The 20385-nt window shown below is 41.2% G+C and overlaps 1 protein-coding gene across 1 annotated transcript in view; it reads left to right on the forward strand.

Moving 5' to 3' along the window:
- CFAP61 (cilia and flagella associated protein 61) overlaps positions 1-20385 on the forward strand; it is a 250693-nt gene that overhangs the window by 90508 nt on the left and 139800 nt on the right. Inside the window, exons 14-16 of the mRNA XM_082645893.1 lie at positions 11592-11718; positions 16131-16208; positions 18355-18561. Coding sequence (XP_082502019.1) covers positions 11592-11718; positions 16131-16208; positions 18355-18561 — 412 coding nt within the window. The remainder of the gene's footprint in view (positions 1-11591; positions 11719-16130; positions 16209-18354; positions 18562-20385) is intronic.

A 20385-nucleotide genomic window follows, 5' to 3' on the forward strand; every position in this document is an offset into this window, starting at 1 on the left:
TGGGAGGTCTGGAGATGGGCAGGGCTTTGGGGTTTGAATCTTCAGGGTCCTGGCTTCTTTCCGTGTCCACTCTGCTTCCCCCGTGTCAGTTCCAGCCTGAAGTTGGCATCCCTCACGTCGGCCTGATGGCTGACACCTGTGACCACCACAGGGGGGGAGCTGGCTGCAGGTGGGCTTTCTTTCCCAGAGGCCCCAGGCCCACACCCCCCTCATTCACCCTGTACTTGATGTTGAGTGTGCAGGGTGTGCCCGCCCCCATCCTAGGTGCTGGGGAAGCAAAAGTGACCCAAACTGACAAAAACCCTCGCCCTTATGGTGCCTGCACTCCAGGTGGAGGAGAAAGACGCAAAAGAAAGGAGAGCAAGAAGATACAGCGTGTGTAAGAGTGAGGGTGATCGCGAAGAGGGATGAGAGATGCAGGTGCGGGGTGGTGTGGGGGGGAAGGAGGCAGGGGAACAGCCAGGTGGGCACAGCCCTCCACACCCACGCTTTTCCTGCCGTGGCTTTAAAATACATCATGTCCTTCCATTGTTTTTGTTTCACTTCTCTTGACATTTGGGATGGATCGTTCATGCTCTTAAGTTTGATTACTCTAAATGTCATGACCTCGTGTCCTGGTCTCCCACCCGATCGCGTTCTTCTTCCCTTGGGAAGTTATATTTGTGTCTGTCACCTGCCCTTTGGCCATGCTGCTGAGCACGGGGACAAATCACTAACTCAGTCGCTAGCAATGCCACCTCTCTCGTCAACAGATTCCACGCGAGGGCCCCTCTTGTTTCCTTTGTGGTGGCTGGTCTTTGAGAGGACGTTTCTCAATATTTATGTTAGCTTTCATTTGGAATGTGCGTAAACTAAATGCTTTTTAACACTGTACTTCACTGAGTGATCTCTGGATGTTTCCACATGTAACCTGAGTCTGGAGTGTGGTACAAGGACCTCTTTCCTTTTCTTTTTGCTGCCCGTCCTTCATCATCACCCCGGCTCTCCTCCTCCTTTATTCATGAGCAGAGGACACATTTGGGTGAACCAGCCACTTATTCCATCTTCCTGCCCTTCCAAACCATGTTTTTCTGAAATTTGCCATTTTTAATTTAGGGGACTATGTTTAGAACTTACTCATCCAACTGATATTTACTGTGCCAGAAATGATTTTCTGTGAATAAATATTGACAGCTGAGTCATACCACCAACTGTCAACTTTGCTCAGCAAATAAAAATGCCCTTAGGTAGTTGGCTTTTAAATGTTTCCTTCCTTCAGTATTTTTGTTTTATGTGTTTTTCCGTGGGTGACTCACTCATGCCTGGTTGTCATCTTTTTCTAGGACGTCACCGTTATACCTATTTTGGGCTCATGTTGTCACGGAGGGTGTTTTAGGGATATCAGTCTTTCTCGTGCTTTTAATCGGCTTCCTTGAAGAGAAGGCAAGAGAAACTTTATTTTATGGTTATTGTTTTGTTTTGTTGTTCGGATTAAACTGAAATGCTGATGGCTGTCGAATTATTTTATGTTTCTGTTACACAGATCACTCCTTTGGAATTCAGAAAGACTCAAATTACTTTTTCTTTCCATCATTTAGTTTTAATTTACTGGCATCAAAAAATTGCCCTATAGGGCTTCCCTGGTGGCGCAGTGGTTGAGAGTCCGCCTGCCAATGCAGGGGACACGGGTTTGTGCCCCGGTCCAGGAAGATCCCACATGCCACGGAGCGGCTGGGCCCGTGAGCCATGGCCGCTGAGCCTGCGCGTCGGGAGCCTGTGCTCCGCAACGGGAGAGGCCACAACAGTGAGAGGATCGCATACCGCAAAAAAAAAAAAAAAAATTGCCCTATATTCTGCAAGGCCGAGGGACGACACACACATAGACTGCTAGGTGTCTAAAATCATTCATTCGTTCAACTTAGGGTCGAAAAATCAACTGTTAAATCTTTTCCCTTCTATTTTTATGTATGATTTTCTATTTTTTTATGCATGCAGTCTGATTAAATGCTATAAATTCTGACCTTTGAGGCCAGAGTCTGCCAAAAGCAGGAGAAGAAAAACTCCTGGGAATCAGAACTTTCCAGACCCAAGAAGGGACCTGTGGGCAAGGGCGACATCATTTCTTCGTGGAGAGGCTAGATTTCCTGAGGCATCCAAGCACATCAGAGGGAGGACGTGTGAGAGAGTAGTGCCGTAGGGAGGTGAAGGACCACGGGGAAGGGTCAGGAAACAAGGGAGTCCCACGCAGGACCCCTCAGGAGACCTTGCTTTTTCTATGGCTGGAGGAAGCCTTGTAGATGGATGAGGGCAGCCACAGCAAAGTGCCTCTCTGATTCAAGGTGGCTTTAGAACCACGTATGAGCCCTTGAGGAAAGAATGGCTAAACCATCCTGGTGACTGAGCACGTGTTCACTTCCAGGAAGGTCATGCAAAGTGACCTGTGTAACAGGTGGGAGCTGGGGGCGTGGTTTCCTTCCCGGTTCCGCACCTGGTTATGGAAGGGGCTCAGTATAGAGGTTATAATGAAAGAATGAAGATCAGAAACTCCTCATTCCAAACTTGTGGAGAGATGAAAGTGGGACCACGTTTAGGTATATCTGGTGGGCCCGCCATCTGTTTCAGTCCCGCCAGGCCCCAATTCTGATATGTAAACATCAAAATGAACTTTGTCTCTTTGGATATTTATTTAGCACATTAAAAGTTCATTCCACAGAAGGTCTTGACATCATTTTGTAAACCCTCAATTGACTATTCTTAATCTTTATGATTTATCTGAAAATATGGCAAGAAATAAAGACAGCTGCTCGATAATTTGACAGTAAATGCAGTCTCCTTTTGGTGTGTGCATGTGTGTGTGACATCCATGTATATTTCAAGAAAATTTCATTTTAATTAAGGATCACACATGTTGAGAATAAAACACTAAGCATCCTTACAACTTTTTTTAAAACATCTTTATTGGTGTATAATTGCTTTACAATGTTGAGTTCGTTTCTGCTACAACTTTCTTTTGAAGTCATTTTATTTTTCCAGAGGCCCTCTATGGCTAAAACACAGACTGAGGTCTGCGTAACTCCCGTCCATTTCTAACCTCATTCTCATCATTTAAAATTTGAAGGGATTTCAGAATTACTTCTCTGAAGATAGTTCTGGAATCAATAGTAGGTCAGCTCCACGAGGGCAGGCCTTGTGGACTGTCTTGTTCCCAACACCCAGGACATTCTGGGCACATAGCGAATGTTGAGTCAGAGTCTGGCTGACTGAGTCAGAATGACTGACTGAGTCATTCTCAGTAAAGCCGCTTGAATCGTTGATTTTTAAGGCATGCATTTAAATTGAGGATCTGTTTCTTATGCATATTAATTTTTCTCTTTTTCTGGGTGCTCCTGTCAATTACCACATAAAAGCAATTAGGACACATACCTATTGCCACAGTTTCCCTTTTGCCGTCTCCAGGTCCTCATCATCTTATTCCTGGTAAAAGCAGAACTAACAGGCTCCCGACGTGTAAGCAGGTCATATCCACACCAGCCACTTGCCTTAGAGCCCTGGTGAAGAGGTCACTTGTGGAGCAAAACTACATTCTGCTTTTTGAGCTAGGCAGAAAACAATTGAAAAATAGCATTCAGAGGCAAACACGAAGCAATAGAGAGCAGCCTTTTCCAATAGAACTACGGAGTGAGCCGCAGAGTATGTGATTTTAAGTGTTCTAATAGCCTCAGTAATTTAAAAATCAAAAAATAGTCAAAACTAATTGCAATATTTATCAGTTAACCCTTTGTAGTCAAAATATTATTGCTTTCAAATATAATCAGTATAAAAAAGTATCAGTGAGATCGTCTACATTCTCGTTTGGGGCCAAGTCTGCAGAATTCAGTGGGTATCTTGCATGGACAGCACATCCGGATCCAGAGATGCTACCTTTCAACGCTCAGCAGCCACGTGTGGCTTGTGGCCTCCAGACTGGACAGCATGGCCTTAGAGCAGGGCACATACATGCCGCTGCTGCTCAGTCCTCCCCTGAAAGTCTAGGAACTTTCATGTAAATCGTGAAACACTCTTCTTTGGCAAATGTAAGTAGCAGAGATGAGAGCTTCACAATACAACACAAAATGGTTGTGTTCCCTAATCGACAGTAGATTTTCAAGGACAAACTAACGAAATAACGTTTGAGTTTTTGTGATACTTGGCAGTAAAATGGCCCCTTTCCCTTTGAACACGTGAGCACTGCTGTGCGCTAGGAAGAGCCCTGGGCTTTCAGAGTGGACCATGATGTGGTCTGAGCTGTGAGCCTGGCTTGGGGAGGGTAGGGTGGAGGGGGACGATGCCCACAACCCAGAGAGCAAAGGCCAGCACAGTGGCTCCCCCAACACTCTTAATAACTCAGTTGTAGCATTTGTCATGCACAGAAGCCTGGGGGAAATGCTCTGGCCATCTACATGCAAGCTGTATAATTCACTCATTCAACAGATGTTGCTTGAGCACCTACTATGTGCCAGGTGTTGGTCTGGCCAAGGGGAGGCAGCAGTGAGCAAACAGACCCAAATTCTTATCCTCATGAAGTTTTACTTTAGTGAGAGGGGACAAGCAATGAATAAAATAAATAGAAGGTAGGAAGTACTATGGAGGAAAATACGAGATGAGTCAGAGGAGAGATCCCAGAGGAGGGGCGCTCAGACATCCTAGGACTTTGGGGATCATTGCTGAGGCCCTTAACCTTGGTCCACGGGGAGAATTCAGGAGAAAACCTCATCTTTATTTTTATTAAGGCTTAACTGAAATCTAGCATCTCCTTCCATTGTAAAAGTAGGCAACAGACCACAATAGTATCAGTAGCATCTGTAAGTTTCTCTTCCATTGTAACAACAGGTATTTTCCTATCCTGTCATATCGTGGGATTTGCAGATATCTGCAAATGTTGCTTAAGGCCTATGCTCATTTATACAGCAAAAGTATGGAGATTATTAGATCACTGCTGAGTCATGTCATTTAATGAGGCCATAGAGTGTAATCCTACATATTTTTTGTTTGTTTGTTTGTTTTTGTTTTTTTTTTTTGCGGTACGCGGGCTTCTCAGTGTTGTGGCCTCTCCCGTTGCGGAGCACAGGCTCCGGACGCGCAGGCCCAGCGGCCATGGCTCACGGGCCCAGCCGCTCCGCGGCATGTGGGATCTTCCCAGACCGGGGCACGAACCCGTGTCCCCTGCATCGGCAGGCGGACTCTCAACCACTGCGCCACCAGGGAAGCCCAATCCTACATATTTTATTTTGTGCATTTAAAAACACTTTTCTGAGAGGGGTCCTTGGCATAAAAGAGCTTAAAACCCCTGCATTTACTGGGATTTGAGTAGAAGAGTGGTATGATCTGACTTAGCTTTTTATTTGTTTATTTATTTTTGCCTGCGTTGGATCTTTGTTACTGCACTGGGGCTTTCTCTAGTTGCGGCAAGCGGGGGCTACTCTTCATTGTGGTGGTTTCTCTTGTTGTGGAGCACGGGCTCTAGGCACATGGGCTTCTATAGTTGCAGCACACAGGCTCAGTAGTTGTGGCATGCAGGCCCTAGAGCTCACGGGCTCTGGGGTGTGTGGCCTTCAGTAGTTGTGGCACACGGGCTCAGTAGTTGTGGCTTGCAGGCTCTAGAGCACAGGCTCAGTAGTTGTGGCGCACGGGCTTAGCTGCTCCACGACACGTGGGATCTTCCCAGACCAGGGATCGAACCCGTGTCCCCTGCCTTGGCAGGCGGGTTCTTAACCACTGCACCACCAGGGAAGTACTGACTTAGCATTTTATAAGCGTCACTCTACCTGCTTTGTTGAGGACGGATTGTCGGGCGGCAGAGGTGGGAGTGAAGAAGACCCATCACGGTGCTGCTGCAACAGCCCAGGCAAGAGGTACTGGTGGCTGCGCCAGCATCCAAGGTCATGAGAAGTGGTTGGGTTCTGGGCGCAGTTTCAGGGCGAGCCAGCTGACGTGCTGCCGGGAAGTGAGGCGTGCGAGAAAGAGAACCAAGACTAAGCCAAGGGTTTGGGCCTGAACCACAGGAAGGATGGAGCAGCCATTGACTAAGGCAGCTGCCAGAGACTCTGGGATGGTAAGAGCGAGATGACGGGTAGAGGTCCAGGTGTTTTCATCTGGGAGAAGCAAGATCCTTTAGATTAACTTTATCCAGATCTTCAACAGTATTTTAAATCTTTTGCCCGATACCAATTTGTGAGCAAAGTGTCTCAAACTCTAGCAATATGATGGTGGAATTCGTCATATTCTTGTCATAGTTATGTCCATTTTTTAATTCAGTATTCTGAAATTATATTGTTAGATCTCTACAGATTTGATATTGTTATATCTTCCTAGTGAACTTTTACTTTTATAGTTAAAGACCCTCTTTGCCTCATAATGCTTTTTGCCTTAGGGTCTAACTTACCTGATATTATTTGCCACACCAGCTTATTTTTTTAGCTCTTCATTGCCATTCCCCTGTCCTTTTCCCTTCATCTTTCTTTGGCATTGTATATATGTGTATTTTGTAACAGCTGTATTGAGGTATAATTCACACTATACAATTCACCCACTCAGAGTGTAAAATTCTGTTGTTTTTAGTACATTCACAATTCATCACCCCAAAGGATACCCCTTACCCATGCTGCAGTCACCCCTGTCCCCTTGTCCCCCCCAGCCCCCAGCAGCTAATCTACATCCTGTCTCTATACACTTGCCTATTCTGGGCATTTCATATAAATGGAATGAAACAGTAGGTGGCCTTCTTTCACTTTTCAAGGTTCATCCCTGCTGTAGCCTGTGTCAGTACTTCATTCCCTTCTGTGGCTGAATAATATTCCAGTGTGTGGATAGACCACATATTGTTCATCCCTTCAGAAGTGATGGACATTTGGGTTCTTTCCATTTGGGGAACTATTATGGATAATGTTGCTACGAACATTCACGAACAAGGTTTCCTGTGAACATGTGGTCTTAATGCCCTTGGGTATTTTCCTAGTACTTTTGTGGTCTTGTTTTTTACATTTATATCTTTACTTCATCTGAACTAGATTTTGGCATAAGGTGGCCATATCAGAATCAAGTTCTTACCTTACACTTAAAAATTGCTCATACTGTTTGTATTATTAATGTGATAGTAAATTGATCATCTTTGTATCAGTTAATTATAGATGTAGATTGTTCTTGGCAAATATGCTGCTTTGTCCATAGAACGGAAGCATGCATTAAAATGTAAGCACAAATATTCACTACAAGTGAAAGCTAAGTAGGTTAGAGTATTTCACTTTATTAATAGTAGGAGGAGTAGCCCTGCTCTATTTGGTAATAACACCCCAATGACTGGAGAGCGTGCATTATATGAACCCTACATCGTATGCAGGACCCATTACAAAATGAAAATGTGGGACTCCAGCCTAAGGTGGAGAGGTCATCTCCCCCTCGCATGGGCCCACGGCTCCATCCTGTGGCAAACAGGCACCGGCATGTCCTACATACCTGGGCACGGGGTGGGCTAGAGTTCCACACTGAGTTGCCGGCCGAACACAGCATGGCACTGCCTGCCCTGGGTGGGGACCCTGGGTAAGGACGGCCACCACCCTGCTCTGATTAGACTCCAGGGGCACACACCTGACCCCAATCCTCCCCATGCCCGTGTCCAGGACCCCAGTGAGGGTGGAGCGGGATGGTTCAACATGGGGCTCCCCGATGCAACCCAGTCGTCACCCCTGGCAGAGGGTGTCAGCAGTCACAGGGCAGGGACGGGGAGGTGCCAGGGGCAAGGTACAGATCGGGGAGAAACCATCACAGATGCTGGTGCGAGGTGGCTACCACGTGTGAACCAAGGCTCCAAGCCCCGGACATGCTCCACTGTCCTACTTGACTTCACGTAAAAACATGAAATCAAAAATAAAATTAGTAAGCATTTTGAGACTCATGAAGCCCGCCTGGGTTCAGTGTAATTTTTTTAACTTCTTAACATACTTTGAAAACTGGGGGAAGAATTTGGCTTTATGTACAATGTAAGTATGACATAAAGCATGGTGCTGAACATTTTAAATTAAATAAATTTAAAGTGTGGCATTGTGTTGTCTGGTTAATGGGTATAATCAGTGATTTTTTTAACCTTATTCTTTGTCCTTTAAAAATTTTTATTTTAAAATTATTTTTTAATTTAATTTTTTTATTGTAGTAAAATTGATTTACAATGTTGTGTTAGTTTCTACTGTACAGTGAAGTGAATCAGCTATGTGTATACCTATATCCCCACCCTACGGGACCTCCCTCCCACCCATCTAGGTTGTCACGGAGCACCAAGCTGAGCTCCCTGCACTGTATAGCAGGTTCCCACTAGCTATCTGTTTTACACATGGTCGTGTATTTATGTCGAACCTAATCTCCCAATTCATCCCCCCACTGCTTCCCCCACTGTGTCCACATGTCTGTTCTCTGCATCTACGTCTGTATTCCTGCCCTACAAATAGGTTCATCTATACCATTTTTCTAGATTCCACGTATATGTGTTAGTATACGATATTTGTTTTTCTCTTTCTGGCTTACTTCACTCTGTATGACCATCTCTAGGTCTATCCACATCTCTACAAATCACCCAATTTCCTTCCTTTATATGGCTGAGTAATACTCCATTGTATATATGTACCACATCTTCTTTATCCATTCATCTATCATTGGACATTTAGGTTGTTTCATGTCCTGGCTATTGTAAATAGCACTGCAGTGAACACTGGGGTACATGTGTCCTTTTGAATTATGGTTTTCTTAGGGTATATGTCCAGTAGTGGGATTGCTGGGTCATATGGTAGTTCTATTTTTAGATTTTTAAGGGAACTCCATACTGTTCTCCATAGTGGCTATACCAATTTACATTCCCACCAACAGTGCAAAAGGGTTCCCTTTTCTCCACACCCTCTCCAGCATTTATTGTTTGTAGATTTTTTGATGATGGCCATTCTGACTGGTGTGAGGTGATACCTCATTGTAGTTTTGATTTGCATTTCTCTAATAACTAAGTGATGTTGAACATCTTTTCATGTGCCTCTTGGCCATCTGTATGTCTTCTTTGGTGAAATGTCTATTTAGATCTTCCGCCCATTTATTAATTGGGTTTGTTTTTTTGATACTGAGCTCCATGAGCTGTTTGTATATTTTGGAGATTAATCCTTTGTTCGTTGCTTCATTTGCAAATATTTTCTCCCATTCTGAGGGTTGTCTTTTCATCTTGCTTATGGTTTCCTTTGCTGTGCAAAGCTTTTAAGTTTAATTAGGTTCCATTTGTTTATTTTTGGTTTTATTTTCATTACTCTAGGAGGTGGGTCAAAAAAGATCTTGCTGTAATTTATGTCAAAGAGTGTTTTTCCTATGTTTTCCTCTAAGAGTTTTATAGTGTCTGGTCTTACATTTAGGTCTTTAATCCATTTGGAGTTTATTTTTGTGTATGGTGTTAGGTAGTATTCTAATTTCATTCTTTTACATGTAGCTGTCCAGTTTTCTCAGCACTACTTATTGAAGAGGCTGTCTTTTCTCCATTGTGTGTTCTTGCCTCCTTAGTCATAAATTCGGTGACCATATGTGCATGGGTTTATCTCTGGGCTTTCTATCCCATACCATTGATCTATATTTCTGTTTATGTGCCAGTACCATACTGTCTTGATTACTGTAGCTTTGTAGTATAGTCTAAAGTTGGGGAACCTGATTCCTCCAGCTCCGCTTTTCTTTCTCAAGATTGCTTTGGCTATTTGGAGTCTTTTGTGTTTCCATACAAATTGTAAAATTTTTTGTTCTAATTCTGTGAAGAATGCCATTGGTTGTTTAATAGGGATTGCATTGAATCTGTAGATTGCTATGGGTAGTATAGTCATTTTCACAATATTGATTCTTCCAGTCCAAGAATATGGCATATTTCTCCATCTGTTTATGTCATCTTAGATTTCTTTCGTCAGTGTTTTATAGTTTTCTGAGTACAAGTCTTTTGCCTCCTTAGGTAGGTTATTCCTAGATATTTTATTCTTTTTTTTTTGGCAGTGGTAAATGGGATTGTTTCCTTAATTTCTCTTTCTGATTTTTCATTGTTAGTGTATAGGAATGCAAGTGATTTCTGTGCATTAACTTTGTATCCCACAACCTTACCAAATTTCGTTGATTAGTTCTAGTAGTTTTATAATGGGATCTTTAGGATTTTCTATGTAGAGTATCACGTCATCTGCAAACAGTGACAGTTTTACTTCTTCTTTTCCAATTTGTATTCCTTTTATTTCTTTTTCTTCTCTGTTTTCCGTGGCTAGGACTTCCAAAACTATGTTGAATAAGAGTGGCAAGAGTAGACAGCCTTGTGCTGTTCCTGATCTTAGTGGAAATGCTTTCAGTTTTTCACCATTGAGTATGATGTTTGCTGTGTGTTTGCATATATGTCCTTTATTATGTTGAGGTAGATTCCCTCTATGCCCATTTTCTGGAGAGTTTTTATCATAAATGGGTGTTGTATTTTGTCAAAAGCTTTTTCCTTGTCTATTTAGATGATCATATGGTTTTATTCCTTAATTTGACAACATAGTGTATCATGTTGATTGGTTTGTGTATATTGAAGAATCGTTGCGTTCCTGGGATAAATCCCACTTGATCATGGTGTATGATCCTTTTAATGTGTTGTTGGATTCTGTTTGCTAGTATTCTTTTCACGATTTTTGCATCTATATTCATCAGTGGTATTGACCTGTAATTTTCATTTTTTGTGATATCTTTGTCTGGCTTTGGTATCAGGGTGATGGTGGCTTTGTAGAACGAATTTAGGAGTGTTCCTCCCTCTGCAATTTTTGGGAAGGATGGGTTTTAGTTCTTCTCTAAATGTTTGATAGAATTCGTCTGTGAAACCATCTGGTCCTGGGCTTTTGTTTGTTGGAAGATTTTTAATCACAGTTTCACTTTCATTAGTTGTGATAGGTCGGCTTATATTTTCTAATTCTTCCTGGTTCAGTCTTGGAAAATTGTACCTTTCCAAAAATTTGTCCGTTTCTTCCAGGTTGTCCATTTTATTGGCGTATAGTCGTTTTGTAGTAGTCTCTTATAATCCTTTGTATTTCTGCGGTGTCAGTTGTGATTTCTCCTTTTTCATTTATAATTTTATTGATTGGAGTCCTGTCCCTTTTTTCTTGATGAGTCTGGCTAAAGGTTTATCAATTTTGTTTATCTTCTCAAAGAACAAACTTTCAGTTTTATTGATATTTGCTATTGTTTTCTTCGTTTCTATTTCACTTATTTCTGCTCTGATCTTTATGATTTCCTTCCTTCTGCTGACTTTGGGTTTTCTTTGTTCTTCTTTCCCTTTTTTTAATTTTAATTTTTAAATTATTTTAAACATTTTAAAAATTGAAGTATAGTTGATTTACAATGTTTGCACTTTTTAAAATGTGTGTTTTCCAGGTTTTCTAGAATGAAGAATTACTTTAGTAGTTAATCAAACCCCAATGTTATATAAAAAATATTTTACCAGATATTATTTTATATGTGTGATCTGTTACTATTCTGTCTCCATTTGGGTGGAGGATGGAATACATATTTTAGTACTTTAACCTGAAAAAGAAAATGTGTCTCTCCTTACCCAGGACCATTAAAATAAGATTAGCCACTCTCTCGGATACTCCTGGTGTTGAAAATCTCGTCAGCACGCTCATGCTGAGTAAAAGCATATTGGAAGATTTACGGCAGTACAACGAGGCTCGCAGGGACCCTGTAAGTACCTGCTATGACCAGACTAGCTTCTTTTCCTCATGTTTTGGGACCATTATGACCCACGTACATTCAACCCCGAAGTTTCCTTGGGACTAGTTGGAGAATCGTGTGGTGGGGAGCGGCGGAGGTGGGGTTGGAACGTGGGAGGGAGAAGAAAAGAACAAGGAAACTGAGGTTTAAGGAAGTGGGGCTGTTCTTCTCACTAGTGGCCCTATGAGGGCTGATCTGATGCCCTAAATTCTTATCACGGGGCTAGAAAATTTGAACTTGATCTAGACAAATATAACAAAATTAGATCTCAGTGCTTGGAATAGGCAAATATGACCAAGGTTAGTGGATCCTTGGGGTGCCTGGTGCCCATCCCAGCAGCACCCCATTTTGCCCTTCTGGCTGATGGGTGTGTCCATACCCTTGAGGACGCTGGCTGCATCCTCATGGATCGGATTGGCTGGGAAGATCCTGTATGACCAATGCTGGGTTCTCTCTCTAGTACAGCAACAGTACTGTACTTTTGCCATTGCAGAGGGCAAGCTAGCAGTGGTCCTTACATCATCGCTGCTTTCTTAAGGACCAGGCCAGTTAACTTCACCAGACATGGAGCAATGCATGTAGCTAGGGAAATGCTTAATTACTTCTTGATGAATTGTATTAAAAAGTTTTTTTCACTGTAGCATAACCAATAAAAAGTTTGATGGCTTTCACAGTTTGAATACGCCACATAACGAGCACCTGTTTCAGGAAACAGACTGACCCCAGCCCACTGGAAGTCCCTTTCAAGCTCTCATTTAGTCACTCTTCCCCCAGTCAGTACCACCTTGACTTCTAAGATCATAGATGCCTGGCTTTTGAGCTTTATTTAAAGGGATCATACAGTGTGTTTTCTGACATCTAGCCTCTTTTGCTCAGCAATGATTGTGAGATTCATCCACATTGTGCTGTAAAGTATTGATACTTCATTGCATGAATATACCTCAATGTATTTCTTCATTCCACCTCTGGGGTCATCTGGCGAGTTCCCAGTTATGGGCTCTTTTGGATAAACCTCTCAGTTAATTTTAAATTCATCAAGAGGGAGACAACAAACACTAAACGTGGTGAGATGTTTAATATTTATAAAGGCATTGAATTAAAGTAAAACTTCCCTCCAGCACATGTTTTTTTTTTGTTTTGGTTTGCCTTGGTCTCTTTGTTTCTTTTTTTGTTTGTTCCTTCCCTCCTGGCTCACTGACACAGGGGTCTCCAAGACACATGCAGGGAGTCTATGAGGTAAAAACTATGCTCAAAGTAAGAGTAAGAAATTATTTTCCTTTTCTGCTGAGTTGATATTCAGCGGAAAGGCAATGGTGGGCAAAACCTCAGGGACCTCAATGTGGATCGAGGCAGTGTCACCAAACTTCCCAGGGGCCTTCGAGTTTGCTGCGATGCGCTCACAGCAACAGGAACAGAAAACCCATGACGGGATGTCACTGTGCACCAGGAGAATGGCTAAAACAAAGAAGAGTGACACCACTCAGGTCTGGTGAAGGTGCAGGGAAATTGGATCGCTCCTATGTTGCTGGTGGGCATGTGAAATGGTACCCCTGCTCTGGAGAACGTTTTGGCTGTTTCTTAAAAAACAAACAAAAAAATGCAACAATCATCTCTGAGCATTTATCGCAGAGAAATGAAGACTTGGTCACAAATGTTCATAGCAGCTGGAATCAACCCAGATGTCCTCCAGCAGGGGAATGGGTAGGGTGAGCTGTGGCAATTCCATGCCATGGAATAGTGCTCAGCAGTGCAAAGGGACGCACCAGTTTTTTTTGTTTGTTTGTTTAAGTATAGTTGATTTATAATGTTGTGTTAGTTTCAGGTACAGCAAAGTGATTCAGATAAATATATGTGTATCTATACAGTAAGTCTTTGTTGTTTATATATTTTATATATAGTAAGTAGTGTGTATCTGTTAATCCCAGACTCTTAATTTATCCCTCCCTCCCCTTTCCCCTTTGGTAACCATAAGATTGTTTTCTATGTCTGTGAGTCTGTTTCTGTTTTGTAAATAAGTTCATTTGTATCATTTTTTTTTTAGATTCCACAAATAAGCGATATCATATGGTATTTGTCTTTCTCTGATTTACTTCACTTACTATGGTAATCTCTAGGTCCATCCATGTTGCTGCAAATGGCAAAATTTCATTCTTTTTATGGCTGAGTAATATTGCATTGTATATATGTACCACATCTCCATTCGTCTGTTGGTGGACATTTAGATTGCTTCCATGTCGTGGCTATTGTCAATAGTGCTGCTATGAACATTGGGGTGAATGTATCTTTTCAAATTAGAGTCTTCATCTTTTCTGGATATATGCCCAGAAGTGGGATTGCTGGATCATATGGTAGTTCTACTTTTAGTTTTTTAGGGACCCTCCATACTATTCAGGAATGCACTGTTGATTCATACATCAGCTTGGGTGGATGTCCAGAGAATTATGCTAAATGGAAAAATAAGCCAGTCCCTAGAGGTTACATACTGTATGATTTCACTTATATGACATATTTGAAATGACAACATTTTAGAACTGGAGAACAGATCGTTTGTTGCCAGGGTTAAGGATGGAAGTGGGGCAGGAGGCAGATAGGTGTGGTATAATAGGCAACCCACGAGATCCTTGTGTTGGAACTGTTCAGTATCTTGACTGCCGTGGCGGACATATGAACCTACACAGGGGATAAAATTGCATAGATCTTAATACACACGCACATACACACACACGCACGTGCACGTGCGCAAGCGAAATGGCATCAATGTGGGTTCCCTGCTTGTCATATGATACCAGTGTTTTGCAAAGGTTACCATTATGGGATACTGGGCAAAGTGTAGAAGGAATCTCTCTGTATTGTTTTTTTACAGCTGCTGGTGAATCTGCAACTATCTCCATAGACATTTTAATTAAAATTCAAAAAAAAGGGAAAGCCAGTTTCCCTTGAAGCTGTAAACATTAACTTACTAAGTCTTAGCCCTTGAGTACATGTATTTGCAGTATTCTGTGTAGCAAAATGAGATGTGCGCACACTGCTCTTGGCTGCAGACTGAAGTATATTGGTTGTTTCAAGAAAAATGTTTCTGCAGTTGTTTGAATTGCAGGCTGAAGCAGCACCGTTGTCACAGAACAGCTGGCAGGCAAAATATGGTAATTCAGTCCTGGGGAGTTGGCAGACTTTTTCTTAAAAATGAGAGAGGTGAGAGTGTCACTCCAAAGAAACAACTGACAGCATGTGTTCCCCCATGATAAAGTCAACGCTTTCAAGAAAAAATCAGACTTTTAGAAAGTCAGTATCTGCCATCATGAGCTTGACAGCTTCCCAAAACTTAAAAAAACTTTTTCTGATGAGACTGGTGGTGATATTACCAAATGTAATGTTTTGATATTTTGTAATGAAATAGGTCAACATTTGGAAAATCTGCATAAGCTTGATGAATCAATATTTTCCAGATAGACAGTACCCGATGTTACAAAATCATGCATGGGTAAAAGATTCAAAGTGCAAAAGAGACGAATAAATTTTAATGTAGTAGGGTATACAGAGTTCACTGACATGGTTTCAGAGCCACATTGCAACTTATCTTTAAAACACTACTTACTACATGTTGAGTTTTGGTGGCACATCAAAGAATATCCATAATTATCTGAAAATAGTATTTAAATACTTCTCCCTTTTCCAACTACGTATCTTTGTGAAGACAGATTTTTTTTGCATATATTTCAACCAAAATAACATGTTACAACAGATTGAATACAATACAGAAGTAGGTGTGAGAATCCAGCCGTCTTCCATTAAGCCAGATATTCAAGAGATTTGCAAAAATATGAAACAATGCTACTCTTCTCTCTAAATATTTTTATCAAACTAAAACATGTGCTTTAATTAATAAATTCAACAAAAATTAATAAAAGAATTCAAAATTTTCTCAGTTTTAATTTGTAATATAGAAAACAGTGGTAGACATTACATACATGAACCAAAGCTCTTTAGCATCCTCAGGACGCAGGGGGCCTGGGATGACAGTGTTTGAGAACCACTGATGTCATGCTAAAGAAAACAGATTCCCAGTCAAAGGAATGTGGTTTGAATCAATAGATCCATCCCGTACCAGCTGGAGATCTTGGCAAGGCAGCCTCCCAGGCCTTATTTTCTTGTAAATGAAGTAGAGATGTAATGGTAATACTTACTTCAGAGGGTCGGAGTGAGGGTTAAATGCATACAAAGAGGGCATTTCATCTATTACCTGGCCCAGAGGTAAGTGGTGATAGGATGGTGGCTTTATCATTGTCGTTACGTGATCACTGTTGAAACCCTTTATTGACAGCTTACGGAAACACTAATAGCAATATTTTTGAGGGTCTTAAAATATCTGCTTCTCTTGTCAGGATGGAACACCACTGCAGGCATTTGTAGCCGAAGTTGCAGAACAAGTAGTTGGCATTGCAGTGATCAGAGACGAAATGGTAAATTGTGAAGTGGATACTACTTCCCTTGATCGTGCCTTTTCCTCTCGTGAATTAGCACACAATGCCTCTTTTGAAGTTTCATTTTTACTTGTTTAGGATGAATGTCTTCTTTTTCTGAAGGCTGTAGATCTGCTTGCATCCCACTGGGCAGCCTTTCAAGTCTCCACTTTTTTTCGGTTCAAAATGTTTAAAATATTACAAAGAGTACATGAAAACATTCACCATCTAAAAATTCATATAACCTTCCACCACCAAAAACAAGTCCCAGCTCCCTCCCCAAAGGATTACCACTATTGAGAGTTAGGCATTTATCCCTTCCAGCATTCTTCCTTGCACTTATTTTCATGCATCGTGTGTGTGCGTGCATACGTGTATGTGTGTAAGTGGACATCTAATTTTATTTTGTCCCAGTGCACAGCCAATTATTCCAAAGTATTTATTACGGAGTAGTCCATTCTTTCCCTACTGATTTAAAATGCTGCCTTTATATTATTAAATTTCCATGTGTCTGTGTCTATTTTTACTCTCTGTTCTGTTCCATGGATTTATTTGTTGATATCTATTGCACTGTCATGTGCTTTGGTATCTGGTGGGGAAGTCTTCTCTTATTTATATTTTTTGCCTAAAGTTTCTTGGTTAAACTTGGGTATTTTCTTTTCCAGATAAACCTTGTAATACTTACTATGAATTTATTTGTGGCTATGTAGATTTTACAGAACAATTTAGGCAGAACTGATAATTATAACATTGAGACTTCCCTTCTGGGAACATGGCTGTTGGAAGATACCCTTTATCATGTTAAGGAACTTCTCTCCTATTTCTAGTTTACTAAAAGTTTTTGTTACGCATGGGTGTTGAATTTTATTAAATGTGTTTCGGCATTTATTGAGATGTTCGTACGACTTTATTTCTCTAATGTGTTCAAACTATCCTTGTTCTTGGATTCATTTCTCTTTTGATTCAATATATCTTTAAGAATTCTTGGAGAGTGAGTGGAAGAGGGTAGGGTCTCTGAGTCCACACACATATACAAGTTTTCATCTGTCCTCACACTTGGACACTCATTCAGCTGTGAATAGAATTCTTATGCAAATTATTTCTCATCAGAGTGTTGATGTTTTTACTCTCATTATCTTCCAGTATCCAATGTTACGGATAAAATACAGTCTGATGTAAATAAATGTATGTATGTTTGCTTTCTCTCTTGAGAATTAGTTTTTCCCTTTTATTCCAAAAATTCTTATGAAGTATCTTATGCCTCTTTTGAGCTTGGGAACATCTTTCTTCTATGATTTCACTAATGATTTCTTCCCTTTCATTTTCTCTATTCTCCCTTCCTTTTTGGATGGAAGTGACCCTTCACTGTCTCTTACCTTTCTTCTTGTACTTTTTAATCTCTTGTACTTCTTACTCTTCATTCTAGGAGTTGTCTTTGATTTTATCTTCCAGATTCCTAATTTACTGTTCAGCCACCTCTAGTCTATTATCCAGGCCTTCTACTGGAATTTTAATTTCAGAGTTCATGTGTTTAACTTCCAAGTCTCTTCCTTGTTCTCTTATTGTTCCTTTTTTGTAGGAGCTTGTTTGTTATGTTTTATGCGAGATCCTTTTTTGGTATCTCTGAGGACACTGAGTAGAATTTAAAAAAAATTCTCCTCCGTTTGCTGGATAACCTCTGTTTCCCCTGGAGTGAGTTGTATGTTTCTCTAACTGGTCTTTTGCATTCGTCAGTTTTCCCCAAAAGTCTCTCCATGTCATGAATGAGAAATTATCAGTGTGGATGGTTGGCATGGGCTCTTTGACGGTAGTGTATATGTGCTTCTCCATTGCATTGCTCTGGCCACTGGGAGGCTGTCCATGAACAGGGACTCAAGGCTCTCCAGGTTTTTAGCACAGCTGTGAGGAGCAAATCCCAAAGCTCTGAGCCACCCTCCAGAAGTAAGCCATCAAAACAAGTGACTTTCAGGAAACATAAGTTTTAGCTTTTAAAAAATGAACAATGAAAATGAGATAGTAAATAATAGGAGGGAAAAACTTGTCTCTCATTATTGTACCTAAAGTCATTTTTAAATGATGTTTCTCAGAAAGTGCATGCCGTTTGTTTAAAACCTTCTTAGGTGTCCTTTCTCACCTCTTTTTTTAGGATATAGAGTACATACGATCCCACTACAATATTGAAGACTTCATATACTTTAGTCACCACCAACGCGAAGAGCATGGCCACCTGTATCACTTTGCCCTGAACCCCATTTTTCAGCACTACACCAAGTTTTTTCTGAAGGAGATCCTCCGTTTAGGATATAAGTCCTGTCTCTACTACCCTGTTTACCCGCGAGACAAGGAAGGCAAGGTAAAAGAATGTCTTAAGTCACTTTTCCAGCAGATCTGTGTCACGGTGTCATTTGTGTCGTGTGCCATATTTTATTTCTTCTTTACTCCATGTATTTTGATTATAATGTGGCTCTGAATTTCAAATGGCCATATTGAGTTTGGTCCTTTTCTTACACTACAGTGAAAACCCAGAAGGCTTTGAATTTCTGAAACCATCACAACCCATATAATTAGTAGAACAAATTGTTGGCTTTTCCATATCTACAAAGCAGACACTGAAAGCTATGGAAAAACACTCTAAGGGATGTGAAAATCAAATTATTTCTCATGTGAATTAGTGAATGCCAAAATGTCCTATGACGTTCTTCAAGCAAAGAATGTTCTAGTAGTGAACCCATAGAATAAATTAGCTCAGTCCTTAATACTGGTGTGCATCACGGCATTGCAAAACAGCAGTATAACATCCCTATAAAAGTGATGGATAAAAAGTGGAGATATGTGTTACTAATGTAACCTTTATGTAGTAGATACCTCTATGTCTGCATAATACTTATACTTACGTAGAGCAATACTTCTATAACAAACACGTGTCTACTGTGTATACGTTATGTTTATTGTGCACAAATAGCAAGCTCTTGCTTCCTGCTTCCACGTATCCTGCTTCAGTCTCCTTCATAGCACTTCTCACTCACTCACATTGTCTTGTGACGTAAAGCTGGAGCTGTTTGTCCTGTTCAGAGCTGCAGCCCTGTTACACAGGAGAGTCCCACACAGTCACACGCGCTCACACGTGCTCACATGCAGTGTCCTGCTTGCTCACAGGCAAGGGCTTCTCGGAGCTGGATCCCCAAGCAGTTCTTTCCTGCAAGATGGTCCCTCTGTCACTGACAGTGTTGATGCAGACTTGAGGGGTGTTGAGAACTGAACCCCCAGGTAGAAATTTCTACCCTCCTAGGTAGAAATTGTCCCATAAGATCCCATTCGTGACCAAAAACTTTCTTAGGCTCTGCCTAGAGTCTGACATTGTCACGTTTCTTCTTAGTTACCATGGTGAGCTAGGTGGGTTTTTTAAATGCTCTGAATTATTAAACTTAAAAACAATCTAAGGTATATGGGTACATACACATAACAGTAATTTTACCAGTGTATCTTATTTGACAAATGCCTTTTGGGGAAAAACAGAAGGAATGGAGGAGAAAGAAGAAAAAACATGGAAAAGATAGGTAGCGAATGTAGAATATGCTCTAGTGATGATTTTTTTCCTATCAAAATGCAGGCCTACAGCAATGTGAATGCCTCAGATTTGAACCTGGGACATGGGAAGTTTAACAGTTTTGCCTGAAAGTCCTGGTCCTGCACAATTTCTTTGTACTTCACATTTGGCCAAGTGCCAATTTGGTGACCTTTAAGGATGTGATATTACATTCTCAGTTTCTATTCCCAATGTTGCCTGCCTGTGCCCAGTTGGTAGAAAGTCCTCTTGCATGCATCCTAAAAAATGGTGACTTGAACTGAACTCATTGAGTGTTCACGTATTTCCCTCCATGGTGTGGAATTAGGACCATGTTACGCGCTATTGTATATATAACATAGAAACACACTTGGAAAACAGATTTCCTCTCTGTCTGCACCTCTAGTTGATTTATACACGTACATTTAAATAAGTGCGAGAAGCAATACGAAATAGTACAGGTAAGAATCTCCAAATTCCGCTATAAATCCCCAGTTGACTGCAGTACAAGTGAGCTTTTGGCTGCCATGATGAAGACGGTTTTCTCCACACCCTCCTGCCAGGACATGTACTGAGAGCTCTTCCAGGCTTAAAAACACAGCTTTGGCTAGA

Source organism: Mesoplodon mirus (assembly GCF_964341445.2).
Source record: "Mesoplodon mirus genome assembly, chromosome: 15".
Lineage (NCBI taxonomy): Eukaryota > Metazoa > Chordata > Mammalia > Artiodactyla > Ziphiidae > Mesoplodon > Mesoplodon mirus.